This window comes from Otolemur garnettii, unplaced genomic scaffold (assembly GCF_000181295.1).
Source record: "Otolemur garnettii isolate 467f Iridium unplaced genomic scaffold, OtoGar3 scaffold00020, whole genome shotgun sequence".
NCBI classification, from domain to species: Eukaryota; Metazoa; Chordata; class Mammalia; order Primates; family Galagidae; genus Otolemur; species Otolemur garnettii.
The window spans coordinates 26,261,877-26,289,449 of record NW_003852415.1 but is presented as its reverse complement, the minus strand read 5'-3'; the positions used below and the strand labels follow the sequence as shown (position 1 = coordinate 26,289,449).

At 43.7% G+C, this 27,573-nt stretch overlaps 2 protein-coding genes across 3 annotated transcripts in view; one reads left to right on the top strand and one right to left on the bottom strand.

The window, feature by feature from the left end:
• Positions 1-19,887, bottom strand: part of WDR25 (WD repeat domain 25) — a 153,363-nt gene extending 133,476 nt beyond the window's left edge. Inside the window, exons 1-2 of one of the 2 annotated variants that reach the window (XM_023511584.1) lie at positions 19,852-19,887; positions 14,304-15,136 (exon numbers count right to left, since the gene is read on the bottom strand). In XM_023511584.1, coding sequence (XP_023367352.1) covers positions 14,304-15,095 — 792 coding nt within the window. In that variant the 5' untranslated portion in view covers positions 15,096-15,136; positions 19,852-19,887. Of the gene's footprint in view, positions 1-14,303; positions 15,137-19,842 lie in introns of both variants that reach the window. The other variant, XM_012803434.2, reaches the window with a different exon arrangement.
• Positions 19,888-20,533: 646 nt separating this feature from the next.
• The window catches only part of WARS (tryptophanyl-tRNA synthetase), a 58,458-nt gene continuing 51,418 nt past the window's right edge, over positions 20,534-27,573 (top strand). Inside the window, exon 1 of the mRNA XM_023511504.1 lies at positions 20,534-21,183. The gene's annotated coding sequence lies outside the window, so the exon portion shown is untranslated. The remainder of the gene's footprint in view (positions 21,184-27,573) is intronic.

Here is a 27,573-nt window from a genome sequence, read left to right as displayed (position 1 = left end):
GATGGGTGCACACCAGATTATTTGATCAACGAATCAAGGCAACTGGAGGCAAATTGGATTGCAAGACTCACACGCTTAGGAATGCAGCTTAGGAGGCAATTACAGAATAAACCCTGGCTTGGAGTTCCTGATAATACCTTCCATTTGTAAGAGCTTTATAGTTTACAAAGTGGTTTCACACATCTAACCTCATCTGATCCTCACAGCCCTGTGAGGTAATTATTTCACAGACAAGCACGCTGAAGCACAGAGGAATTAGGGAAGGGCTGTGCCTGGCTCTTCTTTGAATACACACAGCAGGAGGAATACTGTGCAGGGCTCAAGCAAGGGCCCCAGGCTCCCCACTTTAGGGCCAATCTCAGAGCTCTCTCCAGAGCAGCTCATAGCTGCCATTCTGGCCCTGACTAGGGGCACACACCATGCCAGAAGCAGCCTCAAAGCCGCTGCCTGGGACCCCAGCCAATGCCTACATCTACTTACCAGCCCACTGACAACTCAGACTTTAGTCTGCCCTACACCTCTCCATGCAGTAGGCAACAGTCTCATAAACCCCTCTAGTAAAGGACCCTCTCTCTCTTTTCTTTTCTTTTCTTTTTTTTTTTTTTTTTTTTTTTTTTTTTTTTTTTTTTTTTTTTTTTTTTGCCGTTTTTGGCTGGGGCTGGGTTTGAACCCACCACCTCCAGCATATGGGGCTGGTGCCCTACTCCTTGAGCCATAGGCGCTGCCCCCTCTCTCTTTTCAAGCAGCCTGCTCCCCAAGGTGACCAGTCCCAAGTACAGGAAAGTTCTTCCTCAAAATGTGCTGACCTCTTTTCCCATGCTTTCCACCATGTGTCTAGCTTCTGCCCCGGGAGCAAACCAAAATACATCCCATTCCCCTTGTGGTCGCAGCTTTACCACACCTGGTGACAACCACCATGGCCTCCCCACCTCCAGGCTAACAACAACACGGCAAGACTCCAAGGAACCGGCACATTTCATAACACACTTGAATGAGAGCAAAAGAACATGAAAAGGAGGCCAGGATGAAAACAAACAACTTTTCTAACCAAAGGTTACAATGAAAATCTGCTTTAATTTGTGTTTTTGTACCTTTCAAAATAACACTTCAACTAGTTCAGAAAGAGACCACTTCTGTTTATAAAAGCTCTTTCGTTTTCCCTACAGTTGTCTCAGCTATGTAAACACACTGTGAGTAGGGAGAGAGAAATTGCTACTTGTGAAACTTTTAATGCTAGCATGTATGCGAATTAGAATTCTAAACTCAGCAGGTTAAAAATGTTCCGAAAGCAATTTTGGTGTTAGTCTAAATAATTATAGATCACACTCACTTAGATAAGGGCCTTTGCCCCCTCGGGGCTCCAAGGGAAAATTCTAGGCATGATAGTTAAGCAAAATAGTTGGTTATTACGCAGGCTTTGCGGTGGCAGTGCAAATTGGTCTAATCCTTTTGGAAAGCAATCTGACAGGAGACGTATCTGGACCCATGAAAATGTACAACCCTTCGACCCAGCAGGCCCACTTCTGGGAATCAACCTGAAAGAAATAATCCAACAGAAAAGGGTTTCAAGCATGAAGATAACCACTTCAGCATTATCTATAATAGCAAAAATTAGAAACCACCTAAGTGTCCGAGGGCGGCTAAGTAAATTACAGTTAATCAACTCGATAGAGCGTCATGGAACCAGTGAAAATTGACGGCCCTCCAAAGACGCAGAGGCGGCTAGTGGCGCAGTGTGGGGAGGGCTGGGAGAGAATGTTAAGTGGGAAAAGCCAGCTACAGAATTGTGTTCGGGTTCTGTAGAAAACAAACCCGTGTGCACCAGAAACTAATTGAGGGTGGTAAAGGGGCATCATAATTTTAGTGTATGTTGGGGTTGGAAGATTTTTTTCTCTTATTTTTATAATGCTGCTAAATTATCTTCACAAAAGGTAGAAGGAAGGGCAGGGGGCAGATGGAGGATTGGACCCCCGGGGATCACGTTTTTTGTCACACAGTTTGCATATCTCCCGAAGAAGAAGAAAGCAGGGACACAGCTGGGCAGAACCTACTCACTTGTTCCAGAGCTGGGACAAGTCTCATGTGGTGCTGTTTTTAGGAATATATTAGTTAGATCCCCCCAAAACAGAATTACAGATATAAATAGCAGTCATTCTTAAATCTTTTGCTCTCCTTTACAAAAAGATGATAAAGCACCTCAAAGAGCTGTTGTTTATGTAAGTTATAGCTATCAATACTTAGCATGTTAGAAATGAAACCCGAAGATAATTATTAAACATTTACTAATTTATGTAAATTAACAATAATAAAACCATGTTAATATGTTAACATATTTCTTTAAAAAAAACTATATTTTCCAAGACAAAATATAGCAAGAAGGCACTGTTTAATTTTTGCAGATCTCATTAATGTCTGGCTTAATACGAGACAGCTGGGTTCCCATAGCTGCTTCTGTATTTAATCTACTGCAACAGTGCACATCCTATAGCCTCTGGAAAACTCCATGTGCAGTCAGGAGAGAATGAAAGTGAAAAAGGCAAATAACTTCTTGGTATTATTATGAAAATAGTTTTGACCCTCTGAAAGGGTCTTGAGGACCCCCAGGGGTTTGCAAACCACATTGAAAACCACTGCAATGAATTACAGCATTAAAAAAACTGCTGCTGCAGTATGTGGAGAGAAGAGGATTTTAAATCACATGTATAGTTGGAGCTCAACTACGTTGAGTCTTTTTTTTCCCCCAGACTGGATGAAAATAAACCAGAAAGTCTATAGTCATTGCCTCTGCGTGGAGAGATGATGGGCAATTTTTTCTTCTTGATACCTTTCTGTTTTTGCATATTGCATTTCTTTTATGGTCAAAAACAACCTTTCTTTTTTGATGAAGGGTTTGGGAAGCTGTGATATACCCGTGCCCTGCGGAATAAGCCAGACAGGAAGAAGGTCATTTTAAGTCATTAGTAGCCAGCGTCAGCGCGCGGCAGTCACGAAGCAGGCTGCAGGGACTGCGGGCGGCTCCTTAACATGCGGATCGATCGCTGGCACCACGCACACATTCATCACAGTGGCGCGTGGCCTGCCTCGGACCCACTGACGAGAATTGAAACTGGCTTCAGCTAATCACTGCGAGATGAAGGTCAAATATAGGTGACTGTTTATCAGATCTCAGAGTCGAGGAGGACATGCCATGCTGTAAAGCTACCAGACAAATTACAAAGGGATAGGTTCATAAGCTTGACTACAAAAAAGGTTAGGGTTTTTTTCTATTAAAAAAAATAATAATAATGAAATAAAAACTCAAAGTCAAACACTGCACCAGAGGAAGAAGGGTGGAATATGATGAAAGGTGAATATTATTAGTATGTAATTGCCCAGATAAGACAAACACTAAAACTACAGGAGATTAATAGACAAGAACTATGGCAACACACACTTATTTGCCAGGTTCAGTTCCAAACTATTTGGTTCTCAAACAAGACACAATTAAATTAGCAGACAACATTTTTTTTTTTTTGGCGGGGGCTGGGTTTGAACCCACCACATCCAGCATATGAAGCCAGCGCCCTACTCCTTTAAGCCACAGGCACCACCCTGATTAGCAGACATTTTTTTAAAGTAGTAATTCTGCCACTGTGGAAATTAAGAAGAAATAGCCATTTTTTTTTTTCTTTTGAGACAGAGTCTCACTATGTCACCCTTAGTAGAGTGCTGTGTATCTCTCATAGCTCACAGCAACCTCAAACTCTTGGGCTCTCAAGCGATTCTCTTGCCTCAGCCTCCCAAGTAACTGGGACTTACAGGCACCCACCACAATGCCTGGCTATTTTGTTTTTATTGTAGTTGTCATTGTTCTTTAGCAGGCTCGAACCCACCAGTCCCGGTGTATGTAGCTGGCGCAGTAACCACTGAGCTACTGGCACCGAGCTGATACAGCCACTTTTATACATACATGACAGCATGTGCCAGAAACGGGGCACTGTGGAGCCCCTAAAAAGGCACACAAGTGGGAAGGATGTGCTAGAGAGTGAGAACACCAAGCTGGAGGACAGGATGAAGACAATGAAATAATCTGCACATTAAACACTGTGACCTGGACCATCTTCCCCGGCTCAGATACCAGAAGGCTGGCAGCAGGCAGAGAGCCCACCCAGGGGACAAGAGCCCTCTCTGAGAAACTGACCAGGCAAGAGGAAATACAAAGATATTCACATGTGAAGGTCCTGCTGTCAACACCAGCCTTGTAACCCTATGGCAGGCTCCCTGTGGAAAAGCTTCCTTCAACCCATGTGCGTACACACACACAGAAAGCTTCCAGTCAGGCCAGCTTTTTAGGACCTCCCTCCGAATCAGAATGAGCAACAGAAAACCTCTAACATGGAACACAGACACCAAAACAAAAAAGACCAAAGAAGCTGGTAAAAGACAGAAATGCTTCAGAAAACACAGGAACTTTCAAAGAACTCTGGGAGCTAAGAAAAGACCTTGTAAATATACAATTTAAAAAAAATACTGTATTAAAAAAAGGAACATTCAGAAAATAAGAAACAGCTCTCAGAATGTAAAAATATGATAGAACAGAACACTTTTCTGAATATATGTTCTATTTCACTAAAAAAGTTTAAGGATATGGCAGCAGAAATGCAAATTCAAAAAAAAAAAACACACAAGGATTAAAAGATAAAGTGGAAGAAATTTCCCAGAAAAATAAAACAGAAAGGCCAAAAGACAGAAAATGTCAGAGAAAAGATAAGAAACTTAGAAACGTAATCCAAGGACATCCAGAGAACATCCAACTAATAAAAGTCCTAAAGTTAAAGATCCTGACCAACAACAGCCTTGGGGTGCCACCCATCTCTGTATGGACCCTGCTCTCCAGGAAGAGCTGGGGTCCCACCACCTCACTCCAACGGGGGGAAACAGGCCTGGAATAGCTCCATAACAACTGGGAAAGCAGAGTGATGGAGGCACTTTGGTTCCAGGTCTCTAAAGCCCCTCTGTTCCTCCCCACCTTTCAGCCTGGATCACAGTATTCAGCCCCTTTTATCCTTTGTCAAGGGGATAGACAGAAGCTTGCCAGAGCGGAGGCTAAGCGCAGGCAGGCTCCCTGGATCCTGGGCTGACACACTTGGTCTCACTTACATGCACCTTCTGACTACACCTCAGTACTCTTGTCCCTACAGTATTCAGTATGTGATGGGTCTAAAGGAAAGCTGTGTCCATCCGGGAGAAAGGACAAAAAGCAAATACCTGACTAAAAACAGTAAAAGCTAGGAGAAAAGCTCAGAAGGTTAGAGTGATTACTCACTCCTTCTCTTAAGGGGAAAAATTAGTAGCAATCTGAAGGAGACATAACCATCACGTAATTTTTTAATGTGGGGTACAAAACCAAAGTACCTATCATATGATTAAAACTAGATGATACACATGGGAAAAAAGACGAGAAGGAAATGCTGTTTGCAAAATGTTCACAGTCATTATGCTTGAGTTTATCTTTTAATTTCTGCCCTTTTCTTTCATGTTTTCCAAAATTTTACTACTTTCATGATAAAATAAATTAAAATCTAAAACAACTAATTTTTTAGAAAGAAAAAGGACAAAGCCATCACTAGGCATTAGACAGGCACCTTTAAGAGATTTCTATGTCCAAGTTTTAAAAGCAGCAAGAAATAATTTACTAGACTGTCTTAACTCCTAAGTGTGCCAATTTTGCAATCTGCATTTTTCAATTACATTAAAAGCATTTTTCCAAATTGCTCTGTTCTTCCCTTAATGACACAAGATGAGGCTGAATGAAGCTTGCTCCCCGAGGACAGGGTCTGCACCTTCACATGGCTCTGTTTTCCCGGCAGCATCTGGCACACCAGCCCTGCCCTTGGTAAGCTGAACTGTTTAAGTTAAATGAAATGCAGTTTTGAAAGAGCAGAAAACACAGCTCGGATTCTGCCACACTTTCCTTTTCTCATTCCTCTTCAACTCCATGTTTTTTCTGTAAAGCACAAGATTGTAAGGCAATTGGAACTGAGAAGTGTCTCATTTGTTGGCCTCAGAAATGTCGCGGCTTTCACATGGGAGAAGAGAAGTGTCAAAAAACTTCACTTCCCACGAAGAGAAGGTTCCAGCTCAGAATTTCACAGCTCTTCCCAAAAGCTCAGCAGCCCTGCTGTCAGCCAACCTAAAGCCCCCTCATTCCCATCCCTAGGGTAATTCAGATGACACTGAACTTTCCCTGGAAGATGGTAAGAGATACAAACACAAAAAAGGAAGCATCCAAACACCTCACTGTGTGTCCTTGGGCAAGTGTCTTCCCCTCTCTGGGCCTCTATCAAATGAAGATGGAACCAGATGATTTCTGTGCACAAGCGCGCACACACACACACACACACGCACACACTCGCCCCACCCATTCTCTCCTTGCCTTCACCTAATTACCCTTGATGCACTATTAATCATTCACTCCCAAATACCAAACACCCACCACCACAACCCAAACCTCCTTCCCAGCTGTGCCGCTCATTTTCAATAGATTTGCATCGTGCTTAGAATAAATTGCCAATCATCTGCATAATGCTCTACGACTCCCCACTCCACACATCAAATCATTTCTCAATCTCATTTTGTAAAATCCATCAAGAATAATTCTTTCAAAACTGAAATAAACCCTCACTCTGGCACTTGGATCCATAAATTCCTTGTCTTTGAATGTGAAATATATCACTTTCTACAAAGCACATCTAAGATACCCTAATATAATCAGATTCTCTAACAATGATAAATCAACAGGATCCTGTAATACATAAAAATGTAAATCCAAACCACCACAAAAATCATCTCTTTTCTTTATGCCCCTTAACAGAACCACAAGATTCTGAAGTTGGGATGAAGCCTGGGCACCACTTAGGTAAAGGGGACATGCTTTTACACACTTTATTCTCAGACAGAAGGGTGGGTGTTTCAGCTCTTCTTGCTCAGGTTTGTAATCTGACAAACTGCTTCCCTGATCTAGCCTCTATCATTTATCAGCTATGTGACTTTGAACAAGTTCCTTAACCTCTCTGTGCCTTGACTTTTCCTCATCTGTAAAATGGGCATAAGAACAGCCCTGGCCTGTCACGTCTGTTATGAAGAAGAGATAAAGCATGAAGAACTGTGCCTGGCAGATGGTAACAGTTACAGGGCACTCTCCATCCTCTAATCTGTGTTCCCAGTCACAGGTCCCAGAGCTGACCAGAAGCATAATGAGACACAGCCTCCAGAACAAAGTCCTTTCCTTCAGATGCACATGGGAAGAGACCAAAGAGCCAGCTGAACCTGGCACCACCTAGCCAGAGGAGAGTAGGCACGTCTTTTATGCTCCTGACTTGTTCTTCTGAGTCCCCTCAGCTATAAAGTTGCTTCCCCCAGCACTACTGGGGGCACAGGTGCACAGCAGCTCTGTGAACTAGCAAAGAGCTGTATGATTCTTTTTCTTCTGTCGTGTTTTAAATGTGATCAGTTTAGAGACACAGATCTAGCCCTCCAGCATGGACTTTCCATGTACACAGAGCACGAAAAAGAAGCATGTGAACATCCTGGCATAGACAACCCACAAACTATCTAAATTTTAAAAGTATTTATCACAGGAACACTGAGATTAAAAATCTTCAAAAATATGAGAGAGACTATGAAAAGATTCACAAAACAAAAGTTACATTAAATCGGAGGATTCCCAGTGATTTGTCTTTTCTACAATTGTTAAGACAACTATTCCAACTGATACAGGGGAGTCAGGATCACGCTTCTTCCACCCTTTCCTTGTGTCAGGCACTGGGCTGGATATTCTCATTTCATCTCCACCATAACAACTCTAATCAGTGGCCATGTTCCCATTTTACCAGTGTGGAACTAAGGGATCAGACTGGCTAAGCAATTTTCTCAAAGTTACACAGCTACTGAGCAGAATATATGAAATGAAAGTCCAAGAGTTCTCACAAGACAATGGCACCAAAGGTTTGCCAATCTATTTAGCTCCCACTTGCTACATGCAAGTTTAGCTAATGCTACATGACGGTTTTAGCTAATGTCTAGGGGTAAATCAAAGCCCATCTTAACTGCATTAAGGCAGGAAAAAAAAACATTTATCTATGGCCATGTTCATTGCAGTACTATTTAAAAAATGAAAGCAGGAAATTATAGGAAACAACATGAAAATGACAAAGCAAAGTTTAGAATTTGAGAAAGTCATAAAAATATCTTTGGGGAAAGTTTTTAATAAGGTAGAAAAATGGCCCTTACAAACATTACAAAAAAGGAGGAGAAAGAATTCAAAACTGTACCCATGAGCCAGGCATAGTGGCTCAAACCTATAATCCCAGCTACTCAGGAGGCTAAGGTGGAAGGATCACTTGGGGCCAAGAGTTCAAAACCACCCTGGGCAATACAGCAAGACCCTGTTTGGAGAAAAGGAAGACAAAACAAAACAAAACAAAACTGCACATACTACATAGTAAGCCCAAGTATATAAACACAGGAATGCCATGGCTCAGACTAGAAGGTATTTCATGTTAATGAAGTCCGGACTTGGAGCTGGGGATTATCAATGATTTCCATTTCTCCTTCATACTTCGTATTTTCTACATTTTTTTTCACAATGAACACCTATTATATTCATAATCAAAACTAAAAAAGTTTTTGTAAAAAGCTGTATTTTAAGGAACCTTGGTAGTGAAAGAATTTCCAAAGCAAATTGCTTTGTAAAGCAAATAAATAATACCTAATACGTTTTATTTTAAAACCTTCTGTTTTTCAGAACTCCAGGTTTTCATATACAAACAACAGGCCCCTAGAAGCAGGAATCATGCCTTATGCCTCTGGGAATCCCTGCCGGTGCCTGGCAAAGGGTTCTGCATATGGGGGCGGACAGAAAGGAAGGGCTGGCTGTGTTTGGTTTAAAGCAGGCCACATTTGTACTTCTTCCTTCAAAAAAGGCATCAAAGTCTAAATTCTACCTTTACATGCAGTGAGTGTTCAAACGTGTTGAACCAAACGAGTTTACTGGGATATGAAAAGAGTATATAAAAGGGTATCAGTGCTGGGATCACAGCTATGGAAGAAACATGTACTCACAGACAAGAACGGGAAGGGGATCATCAGGAAAGAAAACAGAGCATCGGTGCGGAATTATGAGTCATTGTTTTATTTTGCTTAATTTCTCTAGCTGTAAATTTTTCAAAACTAATATAAGCATATTTTACAGCTCACAGAACATTTAGAACATATTAAAATAAGCTTCTTTCCACTATAATGTGCCCAATTGAAATTTATGAATTCCAAAGCTACATTTTAAGGAGATGAAGGAACTGGCACTCCACGTTCTTTAGATTAATCAGTTGGATTGTGTTGTTTTTCTCCTGATCAAAAAAGAAATCATTTTTCAGTAAATGTTACCTTGAATCAAGGATTCTTCCACATTCTAGAAGCCGAGATGAGCTGCTTATATTAAGTGCTACTGTGCCCCCTAGTGGCAAATGGGATTTATGCACTCAAAAGACAATCTTTTCTTCAAAGGCTTACGATAAAATCCAAAAAAAATTGTTTGCATTTTTATTGATTACTTAACACACACAAAATTTTGTACCAGAGGTATCAGAGAATATAAAAATTGGCTTTTCATGGTTCCTATGCTCAAGAAGCTAAAAATCTAGCAAGGTGAAGTAGACATGGTGCCTGGTGCCATGGCTACTCAGGTAAACACCACTATAACTCAAGGAAGGGAGAAAATTCTTGGAGACAGCAAAAACTCAAGCACACACTAAGTGCCAACTATGTGCCAGGCACTGTGCTAAGTAATTCACATCCAGTATCATTTACTTTTCATGAAAACCCAGCAAGGCAAGTATAAAACTATCTCCACTTTACAGATATACAAATCAAGGCTCAGAGAAGTGTAGGAACCTGCCAGAGATCACACAGCCACCAGGATTCAAACAGGTCTTCTCCTCCTTCCTGGTCAAGTTGGGACCAGAAGGCACTTCAACAGATATTAACCAATAGACAAAAGGAAAGGCACTCTTTTAAGGAAGCACAAAGGCAGGGATGCACTTTGCACCCACCTCTTCTACCTCATGCCTGCTGTACCCACTATCTGCTCTCCAACAGGAACTGAGCTGCAGCTGACTGGACTCCTGCCCTCTCCCAGACCACAAAGTCCCCAAAATCTACCACACTGCCACCTCTGACATCAGGGAGGGAAAAGAACACTGTGTGCTGCCCAGGCCACTCCCAGCATGCCCACAGCCTCAGCCTCGACTCCCAGCCCCAGCTCCCCACCAGGCCCCCATTCAGTCCCTGATCTGTCTTCCCATCCCAGCTCCCCCTGCCTCCAACACACATTCTTCATACTGAAAAGCTGCTCAAAGTCAATTTGCCCAATACTAACTTGGTGAATAATTCTATCACTGGAAACTGTCAAACATCTCAGAGGACCCTGCCCTTGGTTTGCATCTGTGGCTTATAAAAGCCCTGATTTTCAAGACACCACGGTAAGAAGAGAGTCTGGAGACGCTGGCCCTGGCAGCTATGGTCTGACCCCCTAACAATACCCGATAGCCCAAGGGGCCTGGGCCAGCATCATCACCTACAGCACACACCACCGCCTCGAGACAGGTGGACACAGCAGCATTGCCCAGGCCCACCCAGGGCAGGACGCACAGACCTAGACTCAGAACTCAATGAATGCCCAGGATCCGGGCTTGTCAGGCTTAGCTGCCTGAACTGCCATCCCAAGCTGGACCAACAGCGCCCTCTTCTGGTCATAAGGCATCTTGGTTTCCCCCTCAGTGGAAGCCAAAACATCTCTCCCTGCATCCCCAGGACACCATGCCTGGCACATTCATCTGCTCCACAAGGCCAGAAATCAATATTTCCACTCAAAACTATCTGATCAAAAACTATTATAGGCATACTTCTATTTAGGAAATCTAAATTTCCCAGGCAAAAGTGACTCAAGTTGCCCAATTTGTTCCACTCTGCTAGCGGGGCCTAGAGACCCTTCACTATGATGCCAGTTGAAAACCAGGCCCTACCAGTCCAGACATGCCCCCACACCATCAGGAGACAGGACTCAGTAGGTGGGCAGCCAGGTGGGTGTCCTAGCTGCAGCACCCTGAACGGAAAGCACTCCACCTATCTCTGCCATGGCAACCTTCTCCAGCCTGTGCTGCCAACATCTGCCAGACTGTCCTAACTCCACATCCCACAGGGTCCTAAAGCGGTGACTCCCTGTGCCCTTCAGGTGGCCCACCCCATAACCACAGCTATCTTCCACAAAACCTCTGCCATGTGTCAGCGATTAGACTAGATGCTTTGAATATCCCAGTTCACTCTGACTCCACCCTGTCCACACTGCCTCTGAAGGTGAGGCTGCAATCACCTATGCAATGAGACAAGGGAGGAAGGCCCCAGCCCACATACAGCAGAGAGGAGCATCAGGGGACCACATACAGCAGAGAGGAGCATCAAGGGACCACGTACAGCAGAGAGGAGCAGCAAGGGACCACGTACAGCAGAGAGGAGCAGCAAGTTCAAACAGTGGCCATTCCATTGAGGGACATAAAGAAATGAGAGACCAGACCCAACATGTCAGCTCTGCTAGAGTGAGGACTTTATCTTTTTTTTTTTTTTTTAGACAGAGTCTCACTATGTTGCCCTCTGTAGAGTGCAGTGACATCACAGCTCACAGCAATCTCAAACTCTTGGGCTTAAGCAATTCTCTTGCCTCAACCTCCCAAGTAGGTGGGACTGTAGGCATCCACCACAATGCCTGGCTATTTTTTGTTGCAGTTGTCATTGTTGTTTAGCAGGCCCAGGCCAGATTCAAACCCGCCAGCCTTGGTGCATGTGGCCAGCACCCTAACCACTGAGCTACAGGTGCCGAGCCTGAGGGCTTTGTCTTGATCAACACTTCTCTAGCATCCAAAATGGGACTTTCACAAAACTGGAACCGAATACTTGCTTGATGGACAGTCCCAATGGGGGAGACTTTCCAAGATGGGCTTTGACCATTCAGCAAGAATTCAACAGGCAGGAAAGTAAAGGGAAGAAACCCTAAAGCAGGCATCCTCAAACTACGGCCCACGGGCCAAATGCGGCCTGCCTAGGACATTTATCTGGCCTTTATCCAGCCTACCAGGTGTTTTTGCTGCCACTGCCTGTCCTGCTTAGCAGCCAACTCGTCCCAGGGCCCGCAGTCTGAGGGACAGTGAACTGGCCCCCTGTTTAAAAAGTTTGAAGACCCCTGCCCTGGAGAGAGGGAAGAGCAAGCACCAAAGCACAATAGGAAGAAAGTCTCAACAAGAAGATGAGTTCAAGGAAGACACAGGACCCCAGAGCCAGCCAGACACTGCTGAGAGCAGACCCGGTCTCATCTAGGCCCAGGAGAAACACTCCCACCTTTCCTGCCCTGTGCAGGACAGGCTCTCAGGAAAAAGAGCTGGGGAGCCCCAGCACAGCGTGGTCAATCTAAGCATGTTCTGATCCACAGCACAGATGTCAGAGGCCTCCATGCAGACTCCACAGCCCTCAGTGTCTCAGGAGAAGCACCAAAGACCTGAGTGAAAAAATCCTGGGACCCCAGGCTGAAGACGGAATATGACATTCTCTCCCCACATGATTCCATTAGCCTTGCCAGAAGAGAACACTGACAAGCTCCTTCGACTTCAATTGGCCACTTGAAAATGACACCCATTGATTCAGCTCCTTCCAAAGACTTCACTATACTTGGAGCTTCCTTTCGTCACTTCAGAAAATGCCTACTAGGACAAAAAGCTCAAAATGTAACTTGCAAATAAAATGATCTGGGTAAGTTGGTTCCAGAACTCTCAGGAAATGAGGGGAGAAGAAACCAACATTTACTGAGCACTTGTGGGGTACCTGGCTCTATGCAAGGTGTTGTTTAAATGATTTTCTCATATGATCCCATGACACCGGTACAATGCCCTTTCAATGCTCAGAATAGACACCAACTGAGGGGGGATAGCTCAGGCTGGCTGACCAGCTATTCTGCAGCAAAGCTGGATCTAAAGCCAAGACCCCTAAAGCCATTTTCTTCCAAGAGGTTTTTGTTCAGCTAGCATTTACTTGGCACCCACTGCATATACAGTATCCGGTGTTTTGCTAGATGCCAAAGGGAGATTGAGGAGGGACATAATACACAGCCTAGAGGGGCTGGAGACAGGTCCTAGGGGGGTGCAACATGCATGCCCCAGCATACCATGGGAACCATATTGCTATTACTGCTGTAGCTTGTAAAAATAAATAACACAATGAAAAACAGGTCTCAGTGTAAAACCAGACATCTCCAGCATGGCATAGACAGCCTTCCCTCATCTGATGGCCCCTCCTTGCTTCCCTACCCTTGGGTCCTTACTCCCTCATGCTCAGAGACAGCTCTCAAGCTCTCACACTGGGAACCAACACATACACAGGCCCCTCCAGCAAGACACTCATCCAAAGCAAAGTGTCCCCTTCACTAGCCCAACCAGGACTAGTGCCCTTCTCACTGGGATACACACTGCACATGTGTGTCCTGCTGGGGATCCTGTCCCCACAGCCACTGTCCATAGCTCCTATTCACATTGTGCAAGCCCTCCATCTACCTCTGCATCCCCTGCATCCAGCTCAACATGTGACCTAGAGCTGTCCTGTTCAATGACCCACAGGAACTGTATTAAAGGACCACGGCATTAGGGAGATTGAGAACCACTGCTCTATGGGATCACAGAGGATGACCCCAGTTCCCAGGGCTGTTCTCCCTCTGATCACTCTCACTCACTCATCCTCCCAGGATCCTCTGGTTACCTGGGCAAGGCAAGCTCAGGAAAGGGAAGGGGCAGGATTGACCACAGACAACCCTCTCTTGAATGCAACAAAGAGAATTACAGAAATTTCCAAAAAAATGCTCAGCTCTACCTTACTCTGTTTTGACAAATAAAACATTCCTGCAGCTTGGCTCCTGTGGTTCAAGTGGCTAAGGCGTCAGCCATGTACACCCAAGGTGGCGGGTTTGAATCCAGCCCGGGCCGGCCAAACAACAATGACGGCTGCAACCAAAAAATAGCCGGGCACCTGTGGTCCTGGCTACTCGGGAGGCGGAGGCAGGAGACTCGCTTGAGCCCAGGAGTTGGAGGTTGCTGTGAGCTGTGATGCCACAGCACTCTACCCAGGGGGACAGTTTGAGGCTCCTATCTCAAAAAAATAAAATAAAATAAAATATTCCTGCACTTATTCCTAAGAATATCTGAAAATAGAAGTTTCCACTCAAGTCTTACCTTGAAGGTTTTATCCATAGAAGTTGAAAGAAGCATGTGGCTCTTAGAAAGAACTGGACACCACTGAATGCTGTTTACAGGGCCCCTGTGGCCTCTCAGGTGGAAAAGCACTTTCCTGGGAACCTTGGTTTCTTTATACTGACTGCCCAAATATGGCTGAATAAACTCAGATACTTCAGGGGCCACACAGAGAGGGGCTGGGGCATGCCCTGCAGAGGGATCCTGTGGCTCCACATCTTTACTCTTGCCTGGTTCTGTGCTTGCTTCTTGCAGCTGTCTTAGTCTTTTCGGGATATATGGTATGATACAGTCTTCACACCTTTTCTTCTGAAAAGAGTTAACGTTTTTACCTGTGGTTTCAGATTCACCTTGAGCATAGTAAGATGATCTGGAAGAGCCACAGGGGAATTTTCTTCGCTTAAAGTGGGCAGCTGCCAGGGGCATGTGGCTGCTTGGAGCATGGCTGGTCCACAGAGAAGGACAAGAAGGCCCACTGGTGGAGGTGACTTCAGGCTCCTTCCTGGGCCACTGCAGCCTCTGGCTGGGGCAAGATCCCCGATCACTTCTCCCAAGCCGAGCCAGTGGGAGACGATTGCCTCCTGGGTCTTTACAAGAGCTAGGCTGTAGGGGTTGTGCCTCTTCTTTTGTCATATCCCGTACACCAGATGAAAAGTCCTGCACAGGTTTGGTCACATCAGAAGTGTCTTTCATTTGGCCAGTATCATTAAAACTTCCTGCAGGATCAGTCTCAACCTCTGAGTCCGAATCATCATAAGCCACCAATGAAGCCATTAAAGACACGGTTTCTTGCTGTCCTTTTGAGAGCAAACTACCTAAGACCAAACAAAGTCAAGAGTCAGAAAATGTAAACAGAAGAATATTTATGTAGGCTGAGCATGGTGGCTCACATCTAGCACTCTGGATGGCCAAGCCGGAGGACTGCTTGAAATCAGAAGTTCAAGACTAGCCTGAGCAAGAGGAAAACCCTATCTCTACTAAAAACAGAAAAATTAGTCAGGTGTGGTAGTGCACATCTACATATAGTCCTAGCTATTCAGGAGGCCAAGGCAGGAGAATTGCCCAAGCCCAGGAGTTTGAGGTTGCTGTGAGCTAGAATGAGGCCATGGAACTCTACCAACACTGGGAGGGAAAAAGAAGAGAAGGAAAAAGAGGAAGAGGAGGAAGGTGAAGATGAAGAAGAGGAGGAGGAAGAAGAAAAAAGGAGGAGGAAAGGAGAGAGGAGGAAGAGAAAGAGAAGGAAGAGGAAAAGGAAGAGAAGAAGAGAAAGAGGAGAAGAAGAAGCCGCTGTCGCCAGGTGCAGTATAATCCCAGCACTCTGGGAGGCCTAGGCAGTGTACTGCCTGAGCTCAGGAATTTAAGACCAGCCTGAGCAAGAGGGAGACCTTGTGTCTAAAAAATAGCTAAGGCTCAGCACCTGTGGCTCAAAGTGGCTAAGGCACCAGCCACATACACCTAAGGTGGCGGGTTCGAATCCAGCCCGGGCCCACCAAACAACAATGGCTGCAACCAAAAAATAACCGGGCGTTGTGGCGGGCACCTGTGGTCCCAGCTACTTGGGAGGTTGAGGCAGGAGACTCACTTGAGCCCAGGAGTTGGAGGTTGCTGTGAGCTATGATGCCACAGCACTCTACCCAGGGGGACAGCTTGAGGCTCTGTCTCAAAAAAATAAAAATAAATAAAAATTAAAATTAAAAATAGCCAAGATTATGGTGGGCACTTGTAGTCCTAGCTACTCAGGAGGCTGAAGCAAGAGGATTTCTCAAGTCCAACAGTGTAATGTTGCTGTGAGCTATCATACCATGGCATCCTACCAAGGGCAACAAAATGAAACTCCATTTTAGGGGGAAAAAGCAAGATGTATACAAAAAAAACTAAAACTTTCCTTTAAGGCATAAAAGAAGACTTAGACAATTTCTGATCACAAAAAACGCCAAGATTTTAAAAATGCTTAGAGCTGGGTGGTGCCTGTGGCTCAAGGGGAGTAGGGTGCTGGCCCCATATGCCGGAGGTGGCGGGTTCAAACCCAGCCCAGGACAAAATCTGCAAAAAAAAAAAAAAAAAAAAAAGATGCTTTGGGCTTGGCACCTGTAACATAGTGGTTAGGGTGCCAACCACATACACCCAGGCTGGCAGGTTTGAACCCAGCCTGGCCCAGTTAAACAGCAATGACAACTGCAACAAAAAATTAGCCAGGCACTGTGTCAGGCACCTGTAGTCCCAGCTACTTGGGAGGCTGAGGCAAGAGAATCACTTAAGCCCAAGAGTTTAAGGCTGCTGTGAGCTGAGGCCTGAGCACTCTACCAGGTGTGACATAGTGAGACTCTGTCTCAAAAAATAATAATAATAAAATTTAAAATAAAATAATAAAAATGCTTTGGAAGACCAATTTTGGCAGTATTTATTACAAGCTTAAATGCATAATTTTTGCCCCAAGAACCCCAATGTAGAATTCTATTTTACACAAATATTAGCATTAGTTTGCTAGACATATAAATATGTAAATATAACTGTATAAAGGCCTATAGCATTGCTTATTAACAAGAAATCAGAAGGACATACATTTGTCGACACGAATGAGGTTAGGTCTGACAACAATGAAATGAAAATATATTTAGGATCCAACAGGTGGGAAAACATACCACCTATCCCTCCATTCTCCCCCTTGTGCTCTGGCCCTTCCCTCTTTTCTCTCTGACAAGAACAATCTTCTCTCTGATACCCCATCTCCATATAAGCCAGTTAGAAGAGACAGACTCACAAAACAAGGCTGAGGTCCTGAGATGTCAATACACTCAAGGGCACTGGAAGCAATTCTGAGGCTGTGATGCAAATCTGGCCATTTCACCCAAACACACAGACTCACTCAACAGGGATTTCTACTTTTCAAAAACTTCTTCCTGAAATTCTGAACCATTATGAACAACAAATTATTATCAACTTAATATCCAGGAAAAAGTACTTCAGTACACAAATTCAATACTTTAACTCTTTTTTTTTTTTTTTTTTAAGAGACAGAGTCTCGCTTTATTGTCCTTGGTAGAGGGCTCACAGAGACCCCCAACTCCTGCCTCAGGCTCCCAAGTAGCTGGGACTACAGGTGCCCGCCACATGCTCCGACTATTATTTTGTTGTAGTTTGGCCGGGGCCGGGTTTGAACCCGCCACCCTCGGCCTACAGGGTTGGTATCCTACTCACTGAGCCACAGGCTAATCCTGTGTTGTTAGCACCAAGTACAATCAAGAGGAAAACAAGGCTGCCAGGCACGTTCGAGACAGCAGAGGGCGTGCTAGAACAGCACAGAAAGCTCAGACAACAGACCAACTTCCAAGAAAACCCAAGTACCTTACATCAGTAAACCTCACTGAGGTCCTCCTCCCATATTTGGGGTCAGGTCAGCTTCCAAAGATTCTCTCCAGATCCTTTTTGTTTGTTTGTTTCTGGAGACAGAATCACACTCTGTTGCCCCAAGCTAGAGTACCGTGGTGTCTGCCTGGTTTACAGCAACCTCAAATTCCCGGGCTGAAGCGATCCTCCCGCCTTAGCTGCCAGAGTTGCTGGGATTACAGGTGCCTTCCAAAACACCTGGATAATTTTTCTATTTTTAGTAGAGATGAGGGTCTCACTGTTGCTCGGGCTCCTCAGGCAATCCATCCACCTTGGCCTCCCAGAATGCTAGGATTACAGGCATAAACTACCAGATCTAGCCCTAGGTCCTCTATTAAGCTACCCCAGACAACCTGTTTATCATCTATCACTAGACCATGAGTTTCCATGTCCCTTGAAATTAACTACCCAACCCCTCCCATACATATCCTCCGATGGCAGCATTCAACTAAAGGGCTCCACTGCCATACAGGTCAGGTCATAACTCAATAATGTTTATAGTCAGCCGCTTCCAGTAACGCCATGCTCCCTTGCAGCCTAATCCAGGCAGGGAACAACTTCCACACACAAAGCCATATTCTAAATAAAACTTCTGGGCGGTGCCTGTGGCTCAAGGAGTAGGGTGCCAGCCCCATATGCTGGAGGTGGTGAGTTCAAGCCCAGCCCCAGCTAAAAGCTGCGGAAAAAAAAAAACTTCTAAAATCAGCCAGCTCATCTCAAATGGAACTAGTATAATATGAAGGACTAATTAGTAACTAATGGAACAATGCACTACAAATGATTGGCATTTCTATTCTGTAAATACTAAGCCTAGTCCTGAGGCCATTCTCAACTCCTGTGCCCATCCCCATTCCTTCCAGAGGTCTATGCTCAGCCATTAGGGTGGATCCCCACCCACCCAGTCATCCCCATCAGTCAACACACAGAAAAGGTTTATAGCTGAAGATCAGAGAGTAGTGGCCCTGACTAGGCAAGGCAGAAAGAACTGAATGAATACAAGACAGTGGACCACAGGGCTTTGGCTTCAGGTACATTTCACTCACTCACTCAACAAACATTGATAGAGCATTATTTACTCACCAAGCCCCACCCATACTGGGCGCAAGGAATACAGTGAGAGCAAAACAGCAAACGATGTTCACCTTACTCATATGTCAATGGAAAGAGACAGACCATGTTCAAATAAAATAGATGTCAGGTGGTGACAAATTCTAAGAAGAAAAGTAAAACAAAGGAGAGTGGGGGTAGGTGGGTTTAGGGTTGCAGTTTCAAAGGCAGGTCTCAGAGAAGGTGACATCTGGGAAACATCATGAATAAGGTGAGGGAGTAGAGGTGATAGAAGATGCTGCAGGCTGAGCCAACAGACCAATTAAATGGAATGAGAGAGGAGTAAAGGAAGATTCAAGGAAGACAGACAAAATTGGAGAAGGCTGTGAACTGGTGGGAGCAACATAATTTAAGGAAGCACTATTGTCTTCTCTGTTTCTAAAATAAAAGAAAATAAAGAAAATTGTTCACAGAAAGAGGAGAGTGATTAAATAAGAAGAAGAGCAACAGCCAGGCGGAAGAAAAGGCAAGGGCATTGGAGTAGTAGAGGCTAAGGGGTGAGTGGCTTTGACAATCATTAGTATGTCAACTCCATAGGGCTGGATTTTTTGTTTGTTTGTTTGTTTTGTTCACTGTTCAATCCCCACAGTCTAGATATATTTGTGAAATGCAAACTTGTGGGGAGGGAGGCCGCAAAGGAAGTAAAAAAATATATATATATTATAGAATATTCTTATTTAACAAACATATCCTGATTACCAACTCATATACTGATTACCTACTCTGTGTCAAGCCCCATGTTGGGTCTGGTGTGGGCAGAGATTAAATACAAAGCATAGGTCCCCGGAAGCCACAGACGAATGAAGGCAACAAACAAGATGCAACAAGAGATGGGTTTTGAAGGATGAATAGGAGTCAGCGAGCTGTCAATGGTAAGAGGTAAGGATGGTCCAAAGCACTGAGCTTTCAGAAAGAACAGGAAATGAAAGGAAGGCGAGCGGCCACGAAAGATCAGGCGCTAAGAGGTACCAAGCGCTCCGGGCGCTGCCCCGTCCCGGTCCCCTCCCGCCTGGGACCCGCGGCTCACCACACACACCGGAAGCGCTTGATCCTACCGGAGGCCAACAGGCCGGCTCTCCACCGCCCAGTCGCGTTCCGCCGCGGCGCTGGGGCCGCCAGCCAATCAGCAGAGGGCTCCGCCTTGCCCTCGCGTGATAACCAATGATGGTGCAGCCGGGCCGGAAGTTGTTCTGGCCGGACGGCGTTTCCACAGACAACCAGAAGGTAACCCGTGGCTGGACCGGCATCCCTGACTGGCCCTGTAGGGCCGGGTAAGTGAGGGGTGGGAGGTCAGGGAGGATGAAGTGAGGAGATGAAAGGGGAAGTGGTGGAGGGAAGCCTGGGCAGCTCCCAGTGACCTGGCTTTTCTGGGTCCTTCTGCACGCCAGTATCCGGTATCCTCCTTAGAGCCCGCTCGTGCCCACCGCGTTCTACCACTGCGAGGGGCGCGGGGACTGTCACAGACCACCTTACCCCTTTCCTACGAGCGCAGCTGACTCGGCCTGCACTCCCACCAGCACTGGCCCTTCATCGTCCCCACTTCTTCCCCTTTCTCAAGGAGAGAGGCCACTACTTTTATTTAGTGCTTGCTTGTGCCAGAGGCTTTACCTTGTACGTAGGATCATACTTTGTCCCCTCAGCCATAATGTTAGGAGACTTCTTTATGCCCATTCCATAAATGAGCAAACTGAGGAAAGAGCAAACAAGTAATGTGACTTCCCCAAGGTTTCAAAGCCTGAAAATGCCCAAACTGGAAGTGCAACCAGATGTCTAACCCCAGAATTCATAATCTGTCCACTGTACTGCCCCGCCTCAGCGAATAGCTGCCGGGAATTTGGTTTGCCTTTTCCACCGACCACAACTACACATAAAGACAATTACACGGACACTGAGGGTGGGGAACTACACAAACACAATTACACTGACGGAAAGAGGTGGGGTTATATGGCGGCCAGCCTGGGATAAGAGGTGGCTGATGCAATGACTGGCCAACGGCTTGGTGGAAGAGGACAGGGAGGTTATATGGTGGTTACTCTGGGTTAAGGGGTGGCTGATGCAATGACTGGCTAATGGCTTAGTTCTCAGGATAGTTTCATTGTTCTCAACTCGCCCCACCAGCCAACTGGCCCCTGATTGGACAGTCTCCTCAAGGAGGTTGGTCAAGAGGCTCAAGGTTTCTGAGAATCTGGGTGATTTCTAAAAAGGGTGGGATAAACAAGAAAGAAAAGTGAAGAGCCTTTTTTAAAAAGGAAACTGAAACAAAGAGGGGAAGAGTATTAAAGACAACTTCTGGCTGGCCAGGCATTCACAGCTGCTCAACTGCCCAGCGTGACCAGTGGCCACCTCTGCAGTATCTCCCACAACCTAGGTACGTATTGCCCTCTTTGCCAGGCTTGGAATTTGTTAGTGTGTTTACCAGCCTTATACCAAAGTGCTAGAAACCTTGGTTTAGAAAATAAGGAATTACTTCTCTTAGGATTAGTATTGTGTGCTAATGTTCATTTTAGTCTTTGGAGGAAGCTAATCTTTCCTCTTAGTGTTTAAAAAAGTTGAACATAATCTGTTACAAGGTTTAGGGTGTAAAGAACTCTTTGCTCTAATGAAATCATTTTCTTATCTTCTGGGAACTTGCCAATCCAAAACCATTGTCACCTCCACTCTGGGGACAAGATGTGAAGGATGGTATTCCACCTCCTGGTAGTATTCCAGGCATCCAGAAACTTTTCTGGGCACCTTCTCTTCCTGGCTACTCCGGAATTAGCAATCTTGATGCCACTCTTCATCAAATTGCAGAAGCAGTATATCCTGGTCTTATCTGTGAGATGATTTCAGTTTATACCAAGTCGTTACCATGTTCTGTTAAGTCTATAATTCTTTTTTCCACTCCTTGTCCTAAAACTGTACCCAGTTTTATTAAGTGCCTGTTATGCACCTCTAGAAAAATGGAAACTTTCGAGAAAAATGAACAAGGTTCAATTTTTTGAAAAGGGAGAATTGGGTGTTAATTTTCCAGAGTCTTTTTAGCTTTCTCCTTTAAGATCTGCTATGAGGCTGGGCACAGTGGCTTACGCCTGTAATCTTACCACCTTGGGAGGCTGAGGCAGATAGATTGCCTGAGCTCACAGGTTTGAGACCAGCCAGAGCCAGAATGAGACCTCACCTCTAAAAATAGCTGGGCATTGTGGCGGATACCTGTAGTCCCAGCTACTTGGGAAGCTGAGGCAAGAGGATCGCATGAGCCCAAGAGTTGGCGATTACTGTCAGCTATGACACCATGGCACCCTACCAGGGGCAACAAAGGGAGACTCTGTCTCCAAAAAAAAAAAAAATCTGTGGAGTAGGCAGCTTTGCTCTTTATATTCCCAACACTTTTATGTAGAGAAGATAATTGATTACTTCATTCGTTAAACTTCATTTCTTTGTTTCAGACTATAGTATTTGTTAAAGAGATAAAGCATGACTTTCTTTCTTTCTTTTTTTTGACACAGAGTCTCACTCTGTTACCCCAGGTAGAGTGCAGTGCAGTGGTGTCATCATAGATCACTGCAACCTAAACTCATGGCCTCAAGTGATCCTCCTACCTCCAGTGCTAAGATTACAGGCCTGACTTTTCTTAACAAAGACTCAATGTCCTATTTGCAGTGTATGTTAATACAATTATCCTTAACCTTTTGGGTCTCAGACTACTCTGAAAAAGTAATAAAACCCAGATACTCTGCTTAAAAACGTGCACATACCAATGTATACACAAACTTTGATATAATTTCAGAGATTCATGAACTCCAAAAACCTCTGAAGTTGAACTTAATCTAAAAATTCACAGAGAAAAAATAAATAAAAATTCACAGAGAAATAAAAAAGGATGTTGACTGGGAGTGGGGGGGTAAAAGACATTCTCAAGAAATGAGGAATATGATAGTTACATTCCCCTTGTCCCTGACTGCTCAAGTACTCACAAAGTTGCATCATACACTGTATGGGTGATCCCCACCCAGTGAGTGTATGCCTTGTGATCATGAGAACAGGGAGATCTCACCTGCTATTTCTTCAGTCTAATTTAGTGCCTCCTTTAAATGAGATTCTGATATTTAAAGATAATTATTTTTTCCTACAACATGGACCCTAAATGCAAGCCCATTTCCTCTAGCTCAGCAGTTCTCAACCTGTGGATTGCGACCCACAGGAACGGTATTTTTTTTTTTTTTAGAGACAGTCTCTCACTTTTTCACCCTAGGTAGAGTGCAGTGGAGTCGCTCCAGCAACCTCCAACTCCTGGGCTTAGGCGATTTTTCTGCCTCAGCCTCCCAAGTAGCTGGGACTACAGGCGCCCACCACAACGCCCGGCTGTTTTTTGTTGCAGTTTGGCCGGGGCTGGGTTTGAACTCGCCACCCTCGGTATATGGGGCCAGCGCCCTACTCACTGAGCCACAGACGCCTCCCATGGAACGGTATTAAAGGTTTGAGGCATTAGGAAGGTTGAGAACCACTGCTCTAGCTGATTATCTACCAAAGGAAGTTATCTGCACGTTTGTAGTGGGAGATTAGCTGTCCTGGGCTCACTCAGTCATTCTACCTGGAACTTTCCCCAGGAATTTTTTAAGGATACTTTTGATCTATACTTGACTTGGGTCCTACTTAAAGACTTCATAACCTCACTGTTGTTGCCTTGTTGCTTTCCATGCAGAGCACCACATTTTTGAAAGGACAGGGTAAGCCAAAGAGAATTCCACAAAGAGTGCCCAGGATAATGGGCAAAGATTAGCAGTGGGTGAAGAAACCAGACTAGGGGTGTGTGACCTGGAGAAGACTCCAGGAGACCAGCATGGTTCTCCACAAATCTCAGAAGTGTCAGGTCAATGTCAGTACATTAAACAAAAGGTTGTCTAAAGTCTGTTTTAGGGAATCAAACTTCAGTTGGAACAAGCACTTGTAAAGACTTTTTTTTTTTCTCTATAAATGTACATGTGTTTATTTGGTTTCCACTTTTTGCCTTCACAAAATTAAAGAGGCTTAAAATTTAATAACAATAACAATGTTTAAGATAAGGACTGGAAACAAAAACCACATAAAGAACGAACGAAGAGGCGCAGCGTCTGTGGCTCAAGTGGCTAAGGCGCCAGCCACGTACACCCAAAGAGGTGGTTCGAATCCAGCCTGGGCCCGCCAAACAACAAAGATGGCTGCAACCAAAAAATAGCTGGGCGTTGTGGCAGGCGCCAGTGGTCCCAGCTACTTGGGAGGCTGAGGCAGGAGACTCGCTTGACCCCAGGAGTTGGAGGTTGCTGTGAGCTGTGATGCCATAGCACTCTACCCAGGGGGACAGCTTGAGGCTCCTGTCTCAAAAAAAAAAAAAAAGAAAGAAAAAGGACAAACGAAGATAAATACCTTCAGCAAAGAAATCAGATGATTGCTGCAACGAAATATTGAGCAATAATAATAATAATGCAAAAAAAGTAACATTCATATTGTCAGATAAAAGTATGTCTATCATAGAATGCTTTAACTCTAAGGTTCAGTATGGAGTCATCAGTTAACTTTTTATTTTTTCCAAAATCTCAAGAAAAAGAATATTTATTTTTATAAATAAAAATAGAAGATAATTTCAAAAAACAGATCATGCCAAATCTTATAGACAATAAAAAAGAAGAAATACTTCAAAATCATTCTACTTCATCTGGATATACCTGATATTAAAATTGTAAAGAATACATTATTATAAAGGGAAATTACAAACATATTTCACTTATAAACGAGGATACAATATCCTAAACAACATATTAACGAGTTGAATTACAAAGTATTGTTCAAATAATGTACTTTGGTCAAAATTAAATCCAATTTATGTGAGAATTAGTCACTATTTTATTTTTTTTCCTTTTCCTTTCCCTCACCCCCTCCCTCCTTTTCTGTCTGCTCTCCCCTTCCCCTACCCCCACCATGTCATTAATTGTCTTTAATTGTCCTCATATCAAAGTTGAGTACATAGGATTCATGCTTCTCTATTCCTGTGATGCTTCACTAAGAATAATGTGTTCCACCTCCATCTAGGTTAATGCAGTGCTGCAAAATCTCCATTTTTTTAATAGCTGGATAGTATTCCATGGTATACATATACCACAGCTTGCCAATCCATTCCTGGGTTGAGGGGCATTTAAGCTGTTTCCACATTTTAGCGATTATAAATTGAGCTGCAATAAACAGTCTAGTACAAATGTCTTCATAATAAAAGTTTTTTTCTTTTTTTTCCTTCTGGATAGATGCCCAGTAATGGGATTGCAGGATCAATCAAGAGGTCTAGGTTGAGCTTCTTGAGGTTTCTCCATACTTTCTTCCAAAAAGGTTGTATTAGTTTGCAGTCTACCAGCAGTGTAAAAGTGTTCCTTTCTTTCCACATCTGTGCCAGCATCTACAGTTTTGAGATTTTGTAATATAGGCCATTCTCGCTGGGGTTAGATGATATCTCAGGGTGGTTTTAATTTGCATTTCTCTAATAATTAGGGATGATGAGCATTTTTTCATATGTTTGCTAGCCATTCGTCTATCTTCTTTGGAAAAGTTTCTGTTCATCTCTCTTCCCCATTGATGTATGGGATTGTTGGCTTTTTTCATGTGGATTAATTTAAGTTCTCTATAGATCCTAGTTATTAAGCTTTTCTCTGATTCAAAATATGCAAATATCCTTTCCCATTGGGTAGGCTGTCTATTTGCTTTGGCTCTTGTCTCCTTAGCTGTATAGAAGCTTTTCAGTTTAATTAAATCCTATTGTTTGTTTTTGTTGTTGTTGCAATTGCTATGGCAGTTGTCTTCAGAAAGTCTTTCCCCAGGCTTATATCTTCCAGTGTTTTTCCTATGCTTTCTTTGAGGATTTTTATTGTTTCATGCCTTAAATTTAAGTCCTTTATCTCCTTTATCCATCTTGAATCAATTTTTGTGAGTGGAGAAAGGGTGGGCCCAGTTTCAGTCTTTTACATGTGGATATCCAATTCTCCCAGCACCATTTATTGAATAGGGAGTCTTTCCCCCAGTGTACATTCTTGTTTGGTTTATCGAAGATTAGGTGGTTGTAAGCTGTTGGTTTCATTTTCTGGTTTTCTATTCAATTCCAAATGTCTATGTCTCTATTTTTTTACCAGTACCATACTGTCTTGATCATTATGGCTTTGTAGTACAGCCTAAAATCTGGTATGGTGATGCCCCGGGCTTTGTTTTTATTACTAAGAACTGCCTTAGCTATACAGAGTTTTTTCTGGTTCTATATAAAACACAGAATCATTTTTTCCAAGTCTTGAAAATAGGATGTTGGTATTTTAATAGGGATGGCATTGAATCAGTAGATTGCTCTGGGAGGTACAGACATTTTAACAATGTTGATTCTTCCAGCCATGAGCATGGTATGTTCTTCCATTTGTTTATATCCTCTGCTGTTTCTTTTCTTAGGGTTTCATAATTTTCTTTATAGAGGCCCTTCACCTCTTGTTCGGTATGTTCCTAAATATTTCATTTTCTTTGAAGCTATGGTGAAGGGAGTTGTGTCCTTAATTAGCCTCTCATCTTGGCTGTTATTGGCGTATACAAAGGCAACTGACTTGTGGACATTGATTTTATATCCTGAGACATTACTGTATTTTTTGATGACTTCCGAGAGTCTTGTGCTTGAGTCTTTGGGGTTCTCTAAGTATAAGATCATATCGTCAGCAAGAGGGAGAGTTTGACCTCCTCATGCTCCCATTTGGATGCCCTTTATTTTCTTTTCTTGCCTAATTGTATTGGCTAGAACTTCCAGCACTATGTTGAATAGTAATGGTGACAGAAGACAACCTTGTCTGGTTCCAGTTCTATGTGGAAAATTTTTCAGTTTAACTCCATTCAGTAAAATATTTCTTGTGGGTTTGTCATAGATAGCTTCAATGGGTTTAAAGAAATAAACCACCTATGCCTAAACTCTTCAGTGTTCTAATTAAAAAAGGATGCTTGATTTTATGAAATACTTTTTCTGCATCTATTGAGAGGATCATATAGGCTTTGTTTTTACTTCTGTTGATATGGTGAATAATGTTTATGGATTTACATATATTAAACTAGCCTTGCATCCCTGGGATGAAACCTACTTGATCATGATGTATGACTTTTTTGATGATAAGCTGTAATCTATTGGCTAGGATTTTGTTGAAAATTTTTGCATCTATATTCATTAGTGAAATTGGTCTGAAGTTCTCCTTTTTAGTTGGGTCTTTTCCTGGTTTTGGTGTCAGGGTGATGTTTGCTTCATAGAACATGTTGGGGAAGATTCCTTCCTCCTCAATTTTTTGGAATAATTTCTGCAGTATGGGAATAAGCTTTTGAAAGATTTGATAGAATTCTGGTGTGAAGCCATCCAGACCAGGGATTTTTTTTTGTTGTTGGGAGTTTTTTTATTGTTTCTTTGATCTCAGTGCTTGAAATCGGTCTCTTCAGGAGCTCTGTGTCTTCCTGGCTAAGTCTAGGGAGAGAGTGTGATTCCAAATATTGATCCATTTCCTTCACATTGTCAAATTTCTGGGCATAAAGCTTCTGGTAGTATTCAGAGATGATCTCTTGTATCTCTGTGGCATCAGTTGTTCTTTCCCCTTTATCATTTCTGATTGAGGTTACTAGAGATTTTACTTTTTTATTTCTAGTTAGTCTGGCCAAAGGTTTATCTGTTTTATTTATTTTTTCAAAAAACCAACTCTGGCTTGGTGCCTGTGGCTCAAGCAGCTAAGGCACCAGCCACATACAC